Source organism: Anopheles maculipalpis, chromosome 2RL (assembly GCF_943734695.1).
Source record: "Anopheles maculipalpis chromosome 2RL, idAnoMacuDA_375_x, whole genome shotgun sequence".
Classification (NCBI taxonomy): Eukaryota; Metazoa; Arthropoda; class Insecta; order Diptera; family Culicidae; genus Anopheles; species Anopheles maculipalpis.
Window position 1 is genome coordinate 8,652,168 of NC_064871.1, and position 22,728 is coordinate 8,674,895.

Consider the following 22,728-nt stretch of genomic DNA (forward strand, 5'->3'; position numbering starts at 1 on the left):
CTATAAGGCACATTGAAAACCAAAAAAACGCATATAATAAGTCTACGTAACGTCATCTACATCCTACGTGCGGGAGAGTATTTGTTGTTCAGGTTCGAAAGCTCTGCCTAGGGGGAGCGAGAAAGAGTTACCAACCCCGCCGTCTACTATCTCTACTGACTCATCGTTTGAGCTGCTGTCCCACCACCTAGTACGGATTAACGGCCGCCAATCCGACCCGCCCGCTGCTACGTGAAACAGGCGGTGGACGTGGCTCTGCATAGCTGTGGCGATAACCTTTCACCAGATTCGTCAGACTCTTGGCCGGCATCATTCGGCGTCCAGGTTCACGGTCCAGTCCCGGGTAACGCTCTTCTGGCGACAGTTCTCGGTAATCTGCCGGACCTCCCATCCTGGCTCCATGCCCTCCCGACCCGTTCAGGCTGCCGTTCGAGCGTGGATGCCCTCTCGGGGGTTGGAGTTCCTCATCCGAACTCCAACCATTGCTTTCGTGCGAGCTGACGGCTGCCGGTTCCAGCGAACCACGACGTGGTGCCGGCGGATGTTCCACCGCACGCTTACTGTGCAGCAGCCGTTCACGCTCCAGCCGTTCCTGCTCGAGCCGTTCTTGTTCGTGACGTTCGCGTTCCATCTGTTGGAATTTTTCCTTTGCCGTTTGGAAGCGATCCTTGGGTGAGATACGGTGCATGGTCGATTCCGGTGAGCTCGTTCGTATCTCGACTGATTTCTTACGTGGTTCCGGTTTCCACGTGTCCGGTTGCGGTTGCGGTGGTGGTGGTGCTTGTACGTGTTTCGGCTCGTCACGATGATAACGCCGTCCGGGCGATGGTTCCACATCGCCATAACCCGCCGACATTTCCTGTCTCCAGCGTTCCTCGTACTTGTCCGCCATCTTGTAACTGGTGCGCTTCGGCGATTCTTCATGCCCTCCGAAACGTCTTTCCTCGCGATACGATTCCTCTTCCGGTGCCATCGATCGATACATCGGCCGTCTCTCAACGCTATCGTGTGCATCCTCCTGACCGTACCTTATCCGATCGGTTTTGTGCATTGGCGGTGAACGGTGATATGCTTCGCGTTCTACCTTGAAATCCTGTCGCTCACCGAAATGCTCCTGAGCAGGGGCGTACTTGCCCCGTCCCGAAACCGTCGGTGGAATACGTTCCGGTGAGTATTCGCGATAGTCAGCCCGATCGGCGTACGCTACCTGTGTCGGTCCGCGACGGTCGTACTCCTTGCTGGTACGATATTTACTGCCCTCGCTCGCTACATCTCGGTACTTCTGCCGATCGGTCAAATTCTCACGATAACGATCACGATCGTACTCTTCCTCAAAGTAACGTCGCGTGTCTGGCTGAGGCTTCCCGTACTGAAACTCATCATCGCCACGATGTTCGACAACGCGATCCTCGACCGCAGGATATCGTCCACTTCTTCGACCACCATCACGTTCGTCTACGTACTTGTCGTCGATTGTGATTTTCTTCTTGCGTTCTTCCAACCCATACCCGTCCGCTGGTTTGTACGGGTTCCGGTACCTGGGCGTATGGTTCGTGATGATCGGTTTCACTTCCTCTTCGCGAGAGTTGACAGACCCTTGCAGACTGCGATCCTCTTCGCGGCTTGATGATCGCTGATGTCGGGCACGGGTCGGTTCGTCACGCACGTTTGGGTAGAGGTACGTCGTTGGTGGTGGAGCGTCACGGTACTTGCTCATGCGTGTTACCGGCTGATCGTCCAGGTAGCGCTCGACCGGCCGACCGCCAGTATGATGGTGTGAGCCGCCATTCAGTGTTGGTTCTTGATCGTTTACCCATTCGTCCTCTGTATATTTGGGAGAGAAAGGAAAAATAAATTCTAAGTAGAATGATGGTAAGCGAAAAGGGCAGATGTAGCTGTTAGAAGCTGTTCCCCGTAGCGAGGAACTGCCTATCCAACTACAGGATAAGGATAAGTCTTGTAACCCATCCGATTGCCAGCAATGGTAGGGTCCTTTATCCGAAAAAGGAAAATTCCACCAGCAACGTTTTTCGTTCTTAAATAATGATCAACATCCCTTGAGTTCCGCTTCTAAATAAGTTACCCATTTCCACCGGAAATTATTTCTCAAAAATATCTGTAAACACGTCCTAAATAACTCTGAAGTTCAAATTTTCCATTCTTTTTGCCCTCGAGCAGCTACTGAGTTCAATCACTGGGCAGGAAGTTACTTTTTTTTGCTTCAAGCACGTGCTTTTTAATTATGATATCAAACTTTTTTTTTACTCAAGTAACATTCCCGGATCAAGCTCTTTAAAGCTCTTTGCTTTCCTTTATCCCTCCCGTATCAATGTTCCATTGTGCAAACTCAGCTGTTTGCTAGCAAAAATTGCATCATTAGAAAGTGTTGCCATGCGAGTGCATCTAAACAAAGCTCATCCACATCCAGGTGCCGAGGTATCGGCTAAACGATTTGACACTAAACGCAGTTACCTTCCGTTTGTCTGGTGGAAAGTAAACAAATTGATCATGGCACATCACTTCCCAAAAACATTAAGAAAAATCTTCATATTCAGCGGCAAGCGCTGAATCCCGATCCCTCCGGCACAGAGAGTGAAAGTAATCGGGTCTGCTCACTCCGACACCGATTGCCGGTTTAACTTGTTTGGTCTGGTCTGACATATATGTATAGTGCCTCCTCGGGGTAGCTAGTGATGATGCGGTTTCTGCACCAACCGAATGGAATAAATAATACCCTTAAAAAAACAACAACGGAAAACCAGCGCATCGCTTTTCCATTTCTAATTAATTAACCCCGTGAGAAAGTGGCTTAACACGTTTTGCCTTCTTGCGTGTAATTCGCGCAATTACTCACGTCGCTACACCTGTGCCCTCTCCCCGCCCTTGCTCATACCCAGTGCACGTCGCATAAATCAACCGTGGCAGGTGCGAATGAACCCATCAAAGAGGCAACCCCGGACCAGGGGGCAAGTTTTTGCTTACCGCTTGAGCTTTGCGGCTCGTGTCGTTCCGGGCTCGGGGCCAGATCCGATCCAATGCCGGAAGATCCACGGGATGATACGCCGTGCTTCTGGTTTACCCCGGTCGATGGGGTGATGGACCCAGTCAGACATCCGTTGCGAATTCTGTAACGATGGAAGGACATTAGGCAACTTTCCTGTCAAGGATTACTTGCCCAAAGCTTGCCCAAGACACTTACCGTCTTGCTGCTGCATCATTAGAACTGTGCACTGGTTCCTTCTTATGGTCCGGATCTTTCGTCGGCAGCAGTAGCGGTACGCCACCACTAAGCTTCTCCCGCAGTTCAGCTGCCAGCGAATCGTACAGCTTCGACTGACTGATCAGTGGAGACACTGGACCAGAAGTTGGTGAATGTTGCTGCTCCTCGGAACACTCCGACTCGCGTGTGCTGGCCGTGCCCGTATCACTACCGTGCGAAGAGTCCGGAAAGCGACGCGGTGATTCGAACCTTCGTGGCATCCTCTTCCTTCCCGGGCCATCCATAATCGGAAGTGCACCGCCCGGTGCTGGTCCACCGGTACCACACGAACCTCCGGTTAGCTGGGCCGCCAAACCGAGCCTGAAAGTGAAATGAGACAAGACGCTTTTTTTTATTACACTCCATCGAACGAACGGCGACTTTTGGGCGATCTTTGAGGACGTCCCGTTTTTTTTTTCTCTTTTCTTTTTCTTCACACTAAACCAATCATTAACGTGAAATCGCGCTCGAGAGGAACGGAGTCGTAGTACATCTTTGCTCATTTACGTATCTTTTTTGCTTGCTGGTTGTTGTTGTTATTTGTTTGGGCTTGTTTATTAAGCCTCGAGCGATACTTAAGACCCGTACAATTGTGCTTCGAAGCTTCAAATCGTCCACCGCGAGCCAAACTTTTCGGGAGACAAAAATGTGAAAGTAAACAGTCGGCTCGATCAAGTGTCGAGGAAGAAGAAGGCAAACCAAAAAGGGTTACAATCGATGCGATCACTTCAAGTAAGGTGGGAAACAGTGTCAAAAAACCTCCCCAATCCATGTGCGTGTGTGTGTGAAATTTCACCATTCGCCGGATATTTGGAGGATGATTAATATTTTTCGCCCTGTTTGTGCGAGGTTCGCTCTTTAGATAAGTACCGACGAAAAGAGGTTCTCCACTCAAAGGAAGGTTTGCTGATGGAAATAGTCGCCAGTCATGGTTTGATACATTGATGAAGCTCATTCGACACGGCAGCGAGCTGTCCCATACTGCTTTGACATATAGGACTAATGGGCTGGAAGCTCTCGCCAACCGACTCGCTGACTCACGGTTCACAATTTAGCCAAACGAAGACACTTGTTCGTCACGCTGCCAACTGGTGTCGCTGGCTGTTGATGGTGCAACCGTATCAATACCGATGACATCTAGGCCAGCAGACAACATGGTGCGCGAGCGCGCATGATGGGGTTTCAATTTCCTAACCTGGCCTGCCGGATGGATTGAGAAACTATCCAGCGGTGCGACAAAAACCAGATACAGAAGCATCGTCGCAGCATAAGCTCCGATCAGTCCGGTATGGTATGGGGACCGGTACCTGTTGACCTAAATTGCCGACAGCGCAGTAGCCGCATAGCAGAACCAGCGATCACCAAACACGACAGATTCACTTTCGCACTCGATCTTATTATTTTTGCCTTGCACTTGTTGCTGCTGTCCGGGTAAAAGTTGCTCGCAACAACAGACCGAGCCTATATTTGCAGAGAGAATTAAAAAAAAAACAGGGATGTGGCGGAAATGGAACTAACTCACCGAACCACGCACAGCCCCCCGAGGTTGGAGAAGAAAAGGTAAGGTGAGAGTACAGCAACAACAAAAAATGGAAAGTGATAGTTGATCAGGTTAGTGGTGAGCAAAAGCGCATTTACTTTTAATGCGAGCGACGCTGGAATGTGCGATCGCATCTCGGGCTTTCCGTTTTTTTTTTTCGCTTTGCTCTTTCTATATCTCAATGGCCAGTGGGCAAATCAGCGATTGATAAAATCTTTCGTCAATGAAAAGCCGAGAAATGTGTGTGTGTGTGTGTGCTCCGAGTGATCGTGATCGTTGTAAGAGCTCACTCGAAAAAAAAAACAGCTCACAAAAGATACAAGGACACAATGCTGTCGCTGCTGCTAAAACTATGCCTTTGCCCGCTGCGCACGTTCTGAAATATTTCGTTATGCAATTATGGAGTGTAGAGTGCCAAGCCGTCTGTCGTTTCGAGTCTTGCGGGTCGCGCATCACGCCGCCCAGATTGAAACACCGTCCCATAACCGCTACGCACATTCCACGCACGAAATGTCGAACGCAATCGTTCAACATTGGCCGTTTCGAGGCAGCCGACGTTTGACCGACTGTCCGTTCGATTTTTTTCCAATCGGATTAAGTGGACTGTAAATATGTGGTTTAACGAGCAGAGAAGCAAAAAAGGCAAAAAAAATCTATAAATTCTTACAGAAACAAAAACAACAGAGCTCCTAATTGCGCCTAGAAAAGGAAAGACCTCAACGGTGAGTAAAGCGACGAACCCATGGCAAACTAAAGCTTTCATCGCACACGCAACAGTCACAAACTGTCTATCACAATTCAAACGCACTAAATGCAATGCACATGCCGTGTGTTGTTTGTGCTGAATGCAAAATATAAAAACGAACGAACGACGTTTTATTTATGCCGCCAATAAGCCAGCAGCCAAAAGCTGCTGGGTGAACTTTCGATCGTGCACAAAAACGAGGTTCAATCTCGCGAATTCGTAAGTAGCATATAGCTTATGTATAGTGTGATTTACATTTTTATTTTGCCTCACTTTCTTTCGCCTTGCTACGAGAGTTAGGTGGATTATTCGCAGCAAAAAAAAAAAGACGAAACCAAAATATCGCAAAAGAAAGTGAAACTGAGACGATACTGAACTTTGTGCCTTCGGTATTCATTTAGTCGCGGGCTGTTTTTCAGGTGAAGGTGGTTCCATAGTACATTTGGTTGATTGGTTCAAAACGCACCAACCAGATACACACACACGCACAACCGGTGAGAAGGGGGATTCCGCAAAGGAAGCCAAATAAATTTCCAATTTAAGCAACGTTTAATTACGCGAGCCTCACATGAACGGCAAGGCACACGCAAAGGAAGAGAGAAAGTGCGCCGGCATGACCCGGGACTGATGATAGCAAATAGCCATTTTCACCACTCGAAAATCGATACGATAACATTTAGCGAACTCAATTTTTTGATTAGAAAGAAAGAAAAGCCGGCATTTTTCGACCGAAATTTTAGCGTTCATGCCAATGGAGAATCCTACCGCCCCCGGTGGAAAGTGATGTTTTGCTCCCCTTTTTTTTCGTATACAGTTTTGCATAATGCGTTCTCAAATGTGAGATATCGAGCTATAAATCTTCATTATCGAAGGTACACACTTCCTTCGTCCGGATTTTGGTGATGTATTTGGCGATCACACATCCCAGCTGTCAAACCCAACAGTGAGAGCCTTCACGCACACGCGAGAGAACGATCGTGAAACAAAAATCCATTAAAAACACTTTTCGGGGAAGGAAAAAAAAACGACACCAAATCCATTCACTTTTAGCTACATAAATTGCCGGCAAGAGTTAAATCACCGTTCACGATTTCCGACTCTTATTTTGGAGCCTTTTTTTTTTATTTGTTCATTTCCTTGGGGGGATCGTCGTCTAGGCGAACCCTTAAAATCTTACTCGGTCCATACACACACACACTTTACATTACTATTCGCCGCAGTTTACATGCGCGGGGATCGTGCCATTGATCACGTGCTGGATCACGCAGCCACGATCGAGCTTGTGTTATACAAGCGCGCTGCGCAAACAGTCAATTATTTCGTGAGGTTACACCCTCCTAAGCATATGTTCCATGAACTTGAGAGGTTTCTATTTTTTTTAAACCTCGTTGGCGTTGAAGAACAATGAAAAAAGGATCGATTGGTTTAAAGAATAAACCACAAAGAAAATTCAATCATGTTCTAAGGCACAATGGAAAACCAAAATTATATTTCTATCTTTCGGTTCATTGAGTTGCGAGGCATTGGATGTCGGCGAAACAAACGAAAAAAACCAGCTTTCAACCATTGTCGGCACTCGTCACCAGCCACCATTGTAACTGACCTGAATTAATGCCGAAAACGGATTGGATAAGACACAATGGAGTCGTACTGTGACCGTGCAGACTTCTTGTCGCGAAGGGTTGAAAGTTCACGAAACAAGAGCATGAACCTGTCCACATAATTACGGCGCTAAGTAAGGACAAACAGCAGAACCTTCCATCCCTGTTTCTTGAGTCTGGAAATCAGCGGTAAAATACAAGAAACATAAACACGAACCAAACCGTGTGGTGCAGCATTCAATTCATCAACAATCGCTCGTCCCCTTTTGCGCTAAGATCTTGGAGTGGTGAATTAAATGATTGTGCTTCTTTATCACTACCCGGGCCCCAGCTGTGGAGCAGTTGAGTGTCAGATATCATCGCTTAGCAAAAATCTAGAGTCTCACAAGCGAGAGGATCTGGAATGGGAGGAAGCTCGGAGGTAATTTGTAATGCGATCATTTCGAGATATTAAAACAGCCACACAAACCCAAATGCGGCAGCAGCAGCAGCAGCAACAAGTCATTGTGATTGTGCTCATCATTTACACGCCCGGGGTCAGTTTTGACCAACTTCTTCGCACCGAGAAAATTGGTGTTACATTTTTCTTTAATTTTTAACGTTTTTCCTCTGGCGCTTTTGTAATTTGCCGTTCGAGGGCAGTGCTGCATCTATAATGCTGGGCCTGGGAAACAGGTGCAACTGCTTTAATTTGATCAAGATATGCTAATCAGTCTCAGCTCCGATAAGTATAGGGTCCTTTGAAGCAAGAAATTCATTAGCTCTTGGGGGGAGTAAGCCGTTGCTCCACATCTGACGATTGTCTTGTTTTGTCGTTTGGGAAAAAAATGTTGATGATGATGATAATAATAGGCCCTTTTTACTCAATAGATTTTACACACAAAACATTACCCTCGGGCATTGCTTAAGCATTTGATTTTGGTGTGGCGTGTGAGGCTTGTTTTCCAACTAAAAACTCTCCAAATCGTTGTGTTTTTGATTGAAAGTTAATCTGTACTTCCAGCGAACGACGCATACAGGCTTTTCGACAGGATGAAGCCTGTTTGAGGTCATTATTTTTCAATTAGAGCAAAGCTCCGTACGATATTAACAACCGATTCATTGCATTAACATAGGACATTAGCGAATTTTTGTTAATATTGTTGCGATAGTTGTAATACTTTATACTAAGCAATCTGAAAGAAGGATTCTCAGTTATGATTCAGCCATGCAGTAGTACAGCACGTCCGTAATACTGAGCAACAATGAGTCCCAAATGGTTTCTGATACTAATGTGTTCTCTATCTTTGGTAAGTGATGAGTGAACATCAATATTATTACCTAAGTATAAGACACTTAACTCAACAACAGAATTTGACGTACGGCTCATCGGATGTCAGTGATAGTGTCACACCCAATGTTACCGACACAAAGCAATGGAGGAGTATAAAATTCACCCTAACAACGACGGCCAGCACTACGCGTAAGGTTGGGTTAACAACTACTAGAAAGGGTATGGTAAGTATCATACTGTCAGGATTTTTAGTACACTCCGCACTCACAACACTCTTCCTACTACTTTACTCAAGACCACCACAAAGAAGGGTCCAACGAAGGGGACGACTAAACGTGTTGCACAGGTACACTGATTTAACTTACGATGGTGGTGTAGTTCATGTTTGCAACTTAAAGTATTCCTTTTCGCCTTTCAAAATAGCTAGTGGTGGCTCCTGCTGGTCCTACTAGAACTACTGCTAGAACATCAACCACTTCAAAACGTTCTGGGCAGGTATTAATGATTAAACTGAATCTTTTCTTGGATAAGTTGTTAGGTTAGGTATTATGATCGATGTGCTATCTGACTTTCGAAATATTAATTTCTCAAAAAAGCAAACCTCCAAGGGTCCTACTGGCAGAACAACGACAACAATGCGACGTACTACGCAATCTTTTTCGGTATTTATTTTACTGGAATGGAAAAGTATCATCAATTTTAAAAATTATATTTTTATTCGTTTTTTCCCAACAGAAAAGTACCAATGGTGCAGGGGCGAAATCTACGACGACTAGAGAGGTATAATTTTAAGTTTCTTGTCGGTAGACTGAAAAATAATAGTTACACTTTTTTCTTCTATTTTTAGCCACCCCGCACGGTAAGTTGAATTTGATTCAAGTGTGAAGGAAATGTTGGTTTTAATATCTACTTTTTCTATTATTTTAACAGATGCCTCCACTGCCTACAATGAAAGGATACACGGTAAGCTTTTGCATGTTTTATGTCATAATATTCAGCCTTATTGATTGATACTCTTTCTGTATTAGACCGCATCGACAACCAAAGCACGTGGAGTTCCAGAGGTTTGTACTGATAATGCTGGATGACTCACAAGTAGTATTCAATAGCTAATGTTTTCCCCTTTATTACAGAAAATTAAACAAGGAGCCACGGTAAGCAAACGTCTTTCAGTTTGCAGATCATTTGTCAATGCTGTTTTAATGCTTTATTTGTATTTTAGACACGCCGTGGAGGAACAACCACTACAAAACGTACAATACGCACAACTGTTCCAGTTCTTCTGCGGATGGTATGAGAAAGTGATGTTTCATGTACTAACAATACTTACAGTCTATATTGTTGACTGTTCGTCACATTTCAGAATCCTGGTGTAACGGCGCTGTCATCGCTCTTTTCTTTCTTCGGTCAGCCAATGTACTCGCCTCCAATCGCGTATGGATTGCCGCCAGCGACTACTGATGCCTCTCGCAATTTGACCACCACCGTAGATCCTACAAGATCTACAACAGTCGAAACTTCAACGCCATCGACAAACACGACTACGGTGGCAACGGTGGACAACTCGACCACCATCACGACCATCAGCACCACCACCAGCAATGGTACCGTCGAGTATGAAGACGCTCAAGAAGTGATACCAACTCCGCAAGAATATGATTATCCCGAGGAGGGTGAATTGACCACGAGTGCCGTAACTTTGCCACCAGTGACAGAACCAACGCACAACGGAACCTCGACCATCGGACCGAACATGATTCGGAAGCGTCGTAAAAAAACCACCATCAGCAGCGCTACCACACCCATCACAAGTTCGGGTGTTGTACGAATAAAGGTCCGAAGGAAGAAAACAACCATTGCTCCGGTCACCGAAGCCGTGCCGGAGAATGGAGCCTGAGCCTGCTGCTGTGGATGACGAAATCAGCTTTTGTTTCAACACGTACGCACGATAATAAAATTAACCATGCAAATGAGAGTCAGTGGCGAGTCGGCCGTTCTGAGATGCTTTGTTTCAGTAGAAAGACAGCAAAAAATATATTAACCTTGTACCGCGAAGGACAAATCAATTAATGCCCCTTAATGAAACATAATCATTATATTGAAATATTTACTTGGAGTGATGCACGTACATATAATTATTTATAGTTGCAATCGATTCTCACAGATGGCGTTGACAATCTGTCACATCTAAAACAAAGGATCGAATAGTAATTGTGCTATTTTGACAGTTTTATAGTCAAAATAAGTAAAAATGTAAACGGTGACTGATGTCTTGAAGTTGTATTCTTCCGGGTCCCGATCTGGAGCTTGTCACATGTATACATGAACGAGATTTTCCTTACGTCATTCAAGTAGCATTTACGCTTGCTATTTCTAAAGCCTCCCATTGCTTCCAAATCGAACCACACCAAACAGTTACGTGCGTTCGATACCCACAAAAGGATCACTCGAATGAAGCAAGAATGGAGCCGTTGATTAGCGTTGATTAGTAACGAGTTACGAACGTGACAACCAAGAACAGGCCCGTCCTCAATACCGAGCCCCAAATGATTGGGATCGGCTGAAGATCGATAAACTTGCGGCCGTTACATAACAGCCGGTGTGTCCCGCTGTTGTCCCACTATCAACAGAAGCCCTCGTTCGGATCCATCCAAGACCCGAGACCTAATAACCCGGGCCATTCGATGCGCCCGACTATTACGCAACAGTTGTCACCGTCCGAAAACCTGCCGATCGGTGGGTAAATGATGAACATTTTTCTAGATAAAGTTGACTTGCTACTTGGTGGTGTACACCAGGCGATGGGCCCCCCTACCTCGGGTGTGATGTAACAACCTCCCAAGTCTGACCGACTTGGGCGCAGCCATCTTCTTCCCGTGGTGTATCGATTAAAGCCATTTCTCGCGTACTAAAGCGGTACTGTCACGAGGAAAAAAAAGTGTTGTCACCCTAAATCGGTCACATTCCGCACTAAACCTGGGGTCGACTAGGCTGGGTACCGGCTACACACCCATAACCCGGTAAGAGTTTTGCAACGCCACCGTTCACCGTTTAGTGAAAGTCGTCATAAGGATCGGGCTTTTTTGGTTGGGAAACCATGCTGCTAATGGACTGTTTTACGGACACACTACGCGGTACGCAGTAATTAGACAAAACTTCATCCAAAGCAGAATAATTGCTGAAACGTAAGAGTAGTTCCAAAGATCAGTGCACAACACAGCAGATGTGCGCGTTTACGCCGCACTCATCACTCAAACGCCAAATGATCTCCACTCAACAGGGCAGGTGGTTGAAGAAAAACTCGTCTAGCCATGCAGACTACCAAAGGCTTGGCCGTTTACACCCCTCCCACCTCTCTTTACCGCTGCCAACATGTATCGCCGACATGCATAATGCAAGCGCATGTAAAGCTTTGATCGGTTACCCACCAATTGCATCGCAATTTCATAATCGTCCCCAAGCTGCCATACCGGCCATTTTTAGGGGGAGCACCGTACGCACAACACAACGCCCCAGCCCCATAGAAAATGGTCAACCTGGCCGGGGAGACTCGAGGCGAAAAGTTGATCACATTCCTACTGGCTTCTTCGCCGTACGCGGGTGAGGCAGAAACAAAAAAATGGCGCACACATAGAAATAAATCACAAATGGCCGTAAACGTCAAAAAACGTCGGTTTCACCGGGTGGCGCACTACGGCCGGCGGTAAAAGGCGGTCAAAAATTGAACCTCCGCGTAGTGTCTCGCTATCGCCATTCCGAACGATCCCAGCCATTTCTAGATCTTGCCATTTCTCTGCAATTTTATACGCACCCACCCCAAAAAAAAAACCCGCGTTTTGGCGGGTGCGTGCGAAAACTCGGAGCCGGGGGTTTTTTGATTGAAGTGTGCAACACGAGTGCACTATATCAAGCGATTAGCGTCCGACACTAATCCACACGTTTCACCTCATTTAATTACACGTGAGATAATTTTTGCACCTGATCTCTCTCTCAGCCTTTGCCTCAGCTATCTGGCACTGGTTTTGTGTGTCGCCACTTTCTTTCGGGGTGTGTATAGATGTGGCTTCGTTTTATTTTCTCCTCCCGGCACTAGTCTTAGTTTTGGGAAGGGTCCGCACTTTAGGCCCGCTTAGTTTTGACGCGTAACTGACGTGACGATATTTTAAACGAGTGCACGCACCTTAGTGTTGCTGGTTTTCTGTTGTTGATGTGAGGCTTTAGCTCTAATTATTGGCGTCTTATTTTCGCAAACACGGTGCCGTATAGTAGTGCCTACTTTACTAGTACACAAAGTGTGTGCAGGGTTGCGCAATCTTATGCCCGGTAAGGCGTGGATTAACTGCGGAAAAGGTACGGTAATTATTCATTTTTCGGGAACATTTAGCGTTTTTTTGTTGTATTTATGGAGCTGCAAAACTGGATAATTCCTTACGGCTATCAATCAGCTGCGAGATTTGGAGCACACCTAACGCTCGTGGCTAATTTTGTTCGTAATAGTAGTCGTAACAGAGTAGTAATCTGGCAAGAATATGCACGGGCATTGTTTTAGCACTTCCACGTGTAATCTCGCTTCGATTCTAGCAGGAAGATTGGCGAGAAATCAAACCTCCCTGCCAGACACAAGTTGCGCAGTTAATCGAGAGAAGCGTCTAAAGCAATTTCCATACCCGCTAACTAACACCCAAAAAAGGGAGCTTGAACCTATTATTATGTGGTACAATATTTAAAACACGTTCCTTTCTAACAGCTGTGCATAACGCCAGTCCGTTAAGAACAAACGCAATGCATTAAATGCATTTAATCAAGCTAAATTGCGCCTTTAAAAAATGATAAACTAATTTTACCGGTTTCCGGAGTTAGCAATCTCCAAAAACTCGAAACACAAAACCTATTGTTGGAATCGGACACTGGCTACTCATCTTCATACCCCCTCCATCCAGCAACGAACGAATCTAGATCATCAAACTTCCAACAGTGATCAATTCGTCCTCTAACGGCGTTTCGCCGACATTCGTTACGCACGTCAGCCCAGTAATACTGTTATTGTTACGGGGCAAGTGTTTTTCGCCTCAGCAACAAATCAACCGCATTAGGAGCGCGACTAACACAGGGCCGAAATACGTGAAGGAAGCAACGAAATATTCAATCTTGGTATTAAACAAAAAAACCCCCAGCTGGAACCAGATCATCGCCAAACCGTTCCCTTATTGCGTTCTCTTCTTCTTTATTCACGTACGTAAAACGAGTGCGCTGTTACTGTCCAAAACGACACAAAACACTTACCGTGCTTCCAGTTCGGTGAATCGTTTCTGGTTTTCCGGTCTGTTGATCAGCACCTGCAGCTGATCGTGCAGGGCCTGTGCGGTTAGCTCCGAGTCGCACCGATACGCATGAACGTGCAGCGGACATTTGGTGGCCGGATTGTACAGCAGCAGCGTACAGGCGACGATGTCTTCCGTCTGCACCGAGCAAGTGATGGCTCCGTGCGGAATAAAGTGTTTTGCCGATCCCTGTTGTGCCGAAATCAATTGAAAGCAAGACGAAAAAAGACACATAAGAACCTGGTAGACTGATCAACAGTGTCATCCCAATACCACCAACCTGAACAATTTTCAATCCTTTGTGTGAAACCTGCAGCGTAACCTTCAACGGTTCCTGTTCCTTTGATTTTTCCACCATGCGCGGTATCATTGGCAGCAGGGAACGGTTACCGCGCAGTGCTTTCGCTTCCTGGGCACCCAAAAACCAAACGTAATAGGACGCTTTCTGTACATCCTTGCGCAATCGGAGCGCCATCCTGCCGTAGTGAGGTTAACGTATGTCTAGCTAGAGCGTACCAAAGATGTTGTTTTTTTATTACATTATCTGGATACAATCTGTAACAGAAAAGAGAAAGAGAAGCACATAATTAGTTTTGATGACGTTAACTATCTTCAGGTGTCGGTTGCTGAAAAAAAGTTAATTATTTCGCACAACGAAAACAAGTAGTCTACTTTCCGTTTCTAGACCAAAGATTAGTTCCAACGGTGTTTTTTCAAGACATCCATGTCATCCCAATTTGTCAGGTAATGGATATCTGTGTCAGTAAGTCTAATTCTAAGATTACTTCTTGTTTGTGGATCTGACACAGTTTTGGAGCTCATCATCAAAGCAATTAAGATATGTCCGACGAGATTTTAACGTTTACTCCAGGTTGCCTTTCCAATCACAGTACAGCGTCTCGTTTTCCTGATGTTTAAATTATTTGAGTAACGGTTGACAGCTGGATTTGTTTATACTAGCTGCTTGAACTCCTAAAACGGATTACGCAAGGGTTTTCTATATTTTTTCTTTTTTTTTTTATTCATTAAGGACGGCCAGGCCGTATTGCTTGGTTTTCTATGTTTTAAATCACACAAATACTAACTATGCCTTGTCTTTACTTATCTGAAGCGTGATCACACTCAAACAAAAGCTTTTAACCACTACTTTATGTCTATTTAAAGATGCTCAACTGCCACCTACTTCATGATCTAACAAGGCGTAGTTGTGCATGGAGCTGCAAGATACCGATCTTGAACAACCTAAAAACCTTAAACTGTAAAAGTCTACCCACATCACATAATAGGGAGCAACAATCGGGTTCAATCTTCACCCTTATGTGCCTATGCGCCTGCCGCTACGAAATGCATCCAGTGCACCCTTGCACCGAAACGTATCAATCGCTCACGATCGCACCCGGGCAACCGAAAACAATTAGGAAACCAGGTCCAGGTCACGCACCAAATCACTCCGCTCGTCACGGTTCCGGCAATTGTTACTCGACCTCACTTCGGAGGAGCGCCCAAGACTCTAGTAAGTGCGGCGGCGGCGGCTGTCAACTGTCTCATTTGTCGTTGGCAAATTAAAGCACTCCTTCGGTACAGGGAGTATTCGCCAACTTGACACAGCGATTTGAAATGAATAAGGCGAAGCAATAGTAATAAATGGTGGCAGGAAAAAACCCCAAACCGGTGACCTTTATTGCCCACCGAATGGCGAATTGTTCTCGCAGAACCGTGCCCATACTGAATCGTTCTTGTATGTTTCTCTGAGGTACCTGTGCCGACACCACGATGTATGGAGGAACAATTTCCGCCAACGACCGGTAACAACCATGGGAGGACCACTTTGCTCTACAATAATGCAAAGAATTCGTTCCCAAACCGTGTCCGATTCTTGTCGCTGAATGTTCCGTGTATTTTATTGTACGTTTCTAGCAGCACACTGCGACCTCACCGCACAGCCGTAAGCACCAGGGACACGAACGAGCCCCTGGACTGCCTTGAGTTTTTGATCTTGATTTTTAGTCTCCTTTCTGTCTAATGATCTCTCGGGGGCCCTTGCCTCCCCGTAGCTTCAAGTACTCCTCTCGCGTTCTACACAAAATGGCATCCAAACACACGGTGCCAAGATCGCCATTCCGTGGTAGGCGCTTATTTCTTCAGCTGTGCACTTAATTACAGATATCAATCTGCAAAAATGCTTGGGATCACCGCGAAAGCAACTATTCCCCCACCCATTTCAATGCGTCTTTGGCTGCTAGAGGGCATTACAATCTAACCACATAAATCTCATGCTCCAGTCCATTGGTGCAGCGGCATCTTGGAACGGGTTTACGTTTTTTTTTTGTGACCGCCGCTGCTGCCGAGATGCATAGATTTTCTTTATTGTTACGCTTTTCTACATCACTCACCCTCTTCCCATTAGAGCGGGAAGCAATCAGGCAGCAATGGACTCCCGGAACGCGAGCGCTCACATGTACTTGTGGATCACGCGGCCAGCTTTAGTGGGAGGAAATGGTATGTTGGGGAAAAATTATTGAAATATCTCATGATCACCTCACACAGTCGTCTATTAGTGGGCTGGCTGGGCAATAATGGCCCACGCTACACGCCGACACACACACACGTGTAGTGAGGCTCCCTCACATAATAACCCGTAGGTATGCAAAGCATGAGAGAATGACAGTGACTAAAGGGTAGCGAAGGGTTAGAGGGCAGGCAACACGTGTATGCTGCAATCTGCTGTTCATATGTCAGACCCGCTATATGCACCTCGCCATGGCGCATTGTTCGTCTCATTCTCAACACATTGCCCTCCGTAACGGACATTATTAAATTAACAAAAAGTCAGATCAAATGAATGCTCTAGCTAAAGGTTTATGATTGAAAATCTAAAAGAAGAAAATCTATCATAAGCGCGGCCGAAGGTAAAATTTAATGTGGTTTTTGTTGCTTTAAAAAAACCCCTTCATGCACGTTCAAACTTCACACTTTACTAGGTCTGTTATTATTTTCATGCTCGTGTACCGTGAAGGCCGTGGGAGCCTAAAGATTTACACCAATCGAATCGAATTTGTGTCTCAAAAATTCTCCTTCTGGGTCTCTAGCTTAGACGAGGTCAATCAATCGCCTCCTATATGGAGGCTGTAGAACCATGTGGCATGCTTTACAGTTTGTAATTCAATTTAACGCCTTGCTGAAATAAGGCGTTCCGTTCTTGAGTGTTGGGTTTTTCTTCGAATAAGCTTAATTGAATGTTTTTCTGTCTTGGATTTGGAGTAAAAACGCTTGATTAGCTGCATCTTGTCTATTTTACGGAATTATAAAATAATATTTTGTGGTACCCCTTAATTCTGATAGATGGAGCCACTGGGACACCAGGCGGAGCGCAAATGCGTTTTTCAAATAATTTTGTATCCTTTTTTCAACATATTCTCCATCTAACGAAGGTATTCAAAATTATGCCCTCGAGGTCCCAATTCAACCGATATTCGACATTCTTCTTTAACTGGACGTTCTTCCCTTGATAAGATCAGCCTTTTTTCAGGCAGATAATAAGTGCTTGGATATCTTATCTTCTGCTTGCGTCCCTGAAACCAGGTGGGGGTTTTCTAGCCTCTTTTAGATACGCCAAATATTTCAACAACGGACCTTTTCAATCAAAACATTTGAGTACCGCGAAACATCACCCCAAATTGCTAGATTAATCCACTTTAATAACATAACAAATCAGCAACCTTCACAAGATTGCTTCGCGAAAGGGTCTCCAAAGTATTTCTCCCCCTTCGACACCCTCTCTTCCTAGCCAAAACCAAAGTCTCCCCGAAAAGTGATTAAAAACAACGCTCTGAAACGCCATCTACCCCATTTATGGCTCATTTACCGACCGGCCCGACGATCCGGCACAGAAACAAAACGTCAGGCTCGCCGAAGAGAACACCAAAGGAGCCACAGAGTATTTTGCCATTTTTGTCTCGAGTGGAGCGCAACTCAACTCCACTCCACTCCATCGACTCCATACCATTTTGCCCAGCCAAGGTTTTGTCGGTACGAAATCTCGCCGCTCGTTTTTCGAGATCCACTCCAATCATCCGGCAAATTGCATACACGTCCACAAAGCGCGTGTATATTCTGCACCGAACGGAATTCCGAAACCGAAAAACCCTTCTGGCAATGAAATTATGTGCTCCCTTTCGCCGTCAGAAGCAGCGAGCGAGAGGCCTTGGTGCAAAAGCCTCTTGCTTGTGGTGAAAACGGCTTTGTATTTTGCCACATTTGCGCTGCCAATAGAAAATGCTTTGGCAAATGGAACCTAAGTTTCTTGTATATATATATATTTTTTTCCTTTTGCCTTTTGTTAGTGGTGGTCTTGTTGCTGGTATCGTTTTATACCACACCAAAACCACCATCACGTCATCGTGTGCTGCGCAATGATGATGATCATGATGGTCGTTCTCACGATTTCAAAACACTTTTCGCGGCAATACAACACCCTCAGCAAGAATGGGATAGTATACTATCACGCTCGACTCGTTTCGTGTGGCAAAGAAAAATGTATTTCTACCCAACAGCACACCAGGAACAAGAAGCGTAGACAATCCATAAAGGCCACCATCCGTACGCGCTTCAAAAGAGCTTCAAAGGCAGCAAGCGACAAACTCGTAGAAAACCTTATTTTTACCCCGTTTTTTTCTCGTCCAGCTTCACCACACTAATGTTGGGTGAAACACATCGAATCAATTCGTGCACACCACATACACACTACCGTCCGAATCGAACAGCGTGTCACGTGAAGGCAATTTCAATAATCATACAAACCTTAATGGATGCTCACGACAGGGCTGGCCCGAGATCACGCGTACCTCACAGTAGCGAACGTCATTATCAAACCCGTGTGTGACTTTGTACCACAATCAATGTGACTGCGGCAGCAAAACCATATTATTATTACGTTACTTTAGCAGCAGAAGTCCACCAAGGCTCGTGCACGGATTGTTTTTTGATGATCGCATTTCGGTGGCAACGAACAACAAGCAAGGCACGTGATAGAGACATTACGCTGAACCAACGTGGTCACTTATCAGAAGTGTGCTAATTGTTGAACCAAACAAACCCTGCTATAGTAAAATAAACAGAAATCGTTGATCGTTTGTGCCAGGCAAACGGCAAAAAGTCCCCGAAAAATGCATGCGCTGGTGTACGTGAGAATATTTGTTTGATGAAGTGTTTGAGAGTTCGTTCGAAAAGTTTGTTTCCGGGATTTGATATGAGGGATTTGTTTTAGTTGTTGTATAGTTGTTTTTTTAAGGATAAATCATGCTTTGTGTGTGTGTGGAGTCTTCGGCAAGACGTTACTTAATGAATTTGTCAACATTTGAGAGTTTCTCTCTAGTCGCAATGGTAGATTAAAATAGTATAAGCTTTAGCACTCCATTGAGAAGTTCATCATATAAGAAGCCTAGCAGAACTCTATATTTGCGGGTACGGGTTTTCGGGCAGGGTTTTAAGATATTCAAATTCGTCTAAAGCAGCTTAGAATATCTGGTAAACATTGTTGATTGGTAAAAGTCATTCCACACGAAACTCTACTTGCAGCGCAGTTGAGTTTTTGAGGAAAAATGCTGTGATTTTTGACAGCATTTTGACAGAAAATCAAATTTGCACTTCGTCTAGACCGAGTATTAGCACTCAATTCGGAAGATCATTAAAAAAAGAGGCCTCAGAGAATTCTGTTGATAAGTCTGATACGGTTTTTCTGACAAGTTTTTAAGAGCTCCAAATTCGTCTGGTGCTTGGAATATCTGGTGAGCATTATTGATTGGTGAAACATTTAATTTTAATAAATGTCCACGAATGTAGGGGCGGCTCAGTGGTGTAGGCGACAGCGGCGCCGGTCTTCAAACGGCAGGACCGGGGTCCTGCCAAATCCCATCCGAACCGTCTCCCCGTAGTGAGGTCTGACTAACCAACTACGTGGTATCGGCAGTCTAGAAAGCCATTTCGATGTCCGGCATGACCTTAGAGGTCGTTAAGCCAATAATAATAAGAAGAAGAAGAAGAATGTCCACGAACCGCTAGGAAAAACGGAGATCTGATCTGAGAAATTAAATTGTAAAACTGACCGCATTTTGGGAGTCGACTTTATCTGTCAAAATGCATACGTTATCAACAGTTTACCTGCTGTTGATCAATCTGTTGTGCTGTTTCTTCACAGTAGCTGGATAAGGTCAAGACATCTCTCAAAGTAACTTAAACACTAAACGTCCTACTAACGTTTGAATGTCAAAACTTACAGCGTTCACCATGTGTAAGTGTTTCCATGTGATGGATTGGATTTTGTTTTTTTTTTCTATTCTCCTCATAACAGACCATAAAGTAATGTCTAAGTTAATGAGAAAAATATTGGTCGACGACGTTGATCAGTTTTACTTTCTGTTCAGCCTTAAGATTACATTCAAACACACTTCTAATCCGGTATGATGGATTTCACCTTGGGATGCTTGATTTTCACGCGCTTTCAAGAGCTCTTTAAGCTGCTGTACCACGTTTTAGGACAACAGATTTCTTCGGCTCAAAAACAATCAGCTAAACAACCGATCGCCACTAATCAAAGTTCAAACACTCGTCATCGTCATCGTGCAGCCCAGATTGGAAATGGAATCCTTGTAATTTGACACACGAAAACACAACCACAACGACCTCCAAACCGGCGGCAAGCTCATTCGCGCTGGCGCTGGTGTGAAAATTCCAGCCCACTCTTCTTTCACACTAATCCCCTGGCTTCTTCCCGCCACCCCCAGGTGCGATAAAACCACCATCCCGAAGATGTTTACCAGCATCGGATGTTTGAGTATCGGATCGGAAAAGAAAATCTCATTAACCAGCCGGCGAAATAAAATAAAACCTAATCAAATCCGCATCCGCACCTGGTGGTCCCCCGCAACCGAGGAGGATGAAATACAATCTTAAGAAAAACAAACAAAAGAGCTGCTTCCCGGTGTGGTTTTAATTTTTCAATCAACAAACCAAATAGGTTACTCGTTCAAGTGTACCGAGAGTGGAGCCGAGAGTAGAAAGACAAAACCCCCATCCACAACGGAGCGCTTATACGTTTGATTGGGTCAACGATTCGAAGATGGCTCCGTATTTTTATTTGACCCTTTTTTCCTTTTTCTTCCCTATTTATAGGTAGGGAGAAAAACAAAAACAGCAGGGTAAAAAACGCAAACCAAAACTAACTTCAAACTTCCGTTAGCGTTAGCCGGGGTGGAAATTGGGGCTTTCCCAAAGTGGAAACAAACAAATCTCACCACACAAAAAAAAAAACAGAGTTGGGAGAGAGCTCTCTGGAGGATGTGAGAAACCAAGGGAAGGCGTAGTAAGTGTGGGAAGTGGCTGTTACTATGTGAAACGGCGACACACATTCCTTCGGGTCTGCCGTGCTTTATGACAAGCTGTGTTGAGTGCCTGTGTGCTCCCGAGGTGTTGTAAAGTACGCTTTTTTATGAGCAAACTTATAGTTCGATCCAACAGCGCGGCAGCTCCCGATGATGGTACGATAAGCCGTAAGTCAAGCGGTAATTAGCAATCTCGAATGTCCGGTAACCTTTAAGCACGATCCGCACGGTGTGACTACGTGAGCTATCGGGAAGGTTTTCTGTACAATAAAAATCCGAGCCTCAGCACAGAGTCGCTGTATCGATTGGCGATGTGTGATGACACTCGTCGAGCGCTTAACGCTCACGGCATTCGCGGGCCGTCGAGGGTTAGGATGGGCCAATCGGGGTCAATCGTGGCTCAACGACCTCAACCCACGAAAGACCATGTGCGAGACTGGCAAAGAAAAATCGAAAGTACAAGTACCGTGTCCGAAGATGACACCATCTCTGTTCGTGTGGTGATCTTGCTCAACACAACCGGTCCCTGTGAGAAGTGGTGTGTCTCTTCAAGCATGAAGCCCTGTACCGTGTGCTCAACCACCGAAACCTCTGCGCTCAACGTTGATCAAAAACGGCGATCTCGAAAGGCCGGATTCTGAGCATCTTGGGCAATGGATCCGGCTTGAAGTTCACCATGGCTTGGGCAACGCACAGCGCGAAATGAAACCTGTCAGAGAGTGTCAGGTGTACCTGGGCCTTTGCGTTGTGTGCAAGTGCAAGTGAAGATACAATTTGAGGAAATGATAATGATGATGACGTTGATGGGTTGGCCCGAAGGGTGTGCCCCTATACTGCGCTGTTCCCTATTTCATTCAACTTCCCCTTTTATGGTGGTTGTTTGTAAAGCTTCAATTCTTTCTTTTTTTTTCCCCTTCGGGAGAGTTTTCTTTCTTAAGGGTTGGTTAAGGGCTGACAACACGTGGCACCGTACCGAAGAATGAAAGTTGACGAGGTACGAAACGAACGAAATCAGGTGAAGCGAACTTCCACTTCTGCAATGTTCCACTCCAGCGCGCAACAGCAGCACCAGCAACACGGCAAAAGAGTCCCCAAACCGCCGAAGACAGGAGAAAGTCCCACCAAAGGGGTAATCGGGAACGGAAGGCCCAGGCAGGCAGAAGCGTCCGCCCATTTGGTCTTTCTTCCGCAGCGATATATCCGCAAAGAAACGCAACGATTCCAAACTTTCATCGACTCTCACTCCCGCGGCTCGACCTGACTGTTCGAGTGATCGAGTGATCGAGTGTTTTATTGACCGGAACCTGCGAGAAACCAACCGTCCTACCACTATCGCTTCCAATGTTTTCGTTTGCGCTGCTGCCGGTATCCAGCAGTGCCTGCCGCTGGACGCTGAATGTCACATTGCAACTGAATGTCGTCGTTTCTTCGGTCGACCGCGCAGAGACGGGGTGAAAGATGGAGACCATCAAGCACACAATCATTATCATTGTGACATTGGAATTCCGAGCGAATGAATGTCGCAGCGCAACCGCACCAGTCTGCAGCACGGTGTCCCAATGTCGATCCGTATGCATATTTAATTCGCCATCTCTTCTCTTCTTCGCTTC

At 45.6% G+C, this 22,728-nt stretch overlaps 2 protein-coding genes across 2 annotated transcripts in view; both read right to left on the reverse strand.

Moving 5' to 3' along the window:
* LOC126559409 (iron-sulfur cluster assembly 1 homolog, mitochondrial) overlaps positions 1–22,728 on the reverse strand; it is a 347,746-nt gene that overhangs the window by 297,903 nt on the left and 27,115 nt on the right. The window lies entirely within an intron of this gene.
* On the reverse strand, positions 153–14,245 carry LOC126557074 (serine/arginine repetitive matrix protein 1). The gene is made up of 5 exons (XM_050212724.1): positions 14,020–14,245; positions 13,702–13,928; positions 3,200–3,580; positions 2,983–3,125; positions 153–1,824 (listed from the first exon to the last, which is right to left on the reverse strand). Exons 1-5 carry the CDS (start codon positions 14,212–14,214, stop codon positions 188–190), a joined length of 2,583 nt encoding a protein of 860 aa, XP_050068681.1. The 5' UTR covers positions 14,215–14,245; the 3' UTR covers positions 153–187.

Bases quoted from the DNA above. Each gene is read 5' to 3' on its own strand.
- LOC126557074 (XM_050212724.1), bottom strand. From the start codon at position 14,214: ATGGCGCTCCGATTGCGCAAGGATGTACAGAAAGCGTCCTATTACGTT. The intron at 3,581-13,701 runs GTAAGTGTTTTG...TTTCACTTTCAG, and splicing joins TTCACCGAACTGGAAGCACG to GCTCGGTTTGGCGGCCCAGC. The intron at 1,825-2,982 runs GTAAGCAAAAAC...CCAAATATACAG, and splicing joins CGAGCCGCAAAGCTCAAGCG to AGGACGAATGGGTAAACGAT.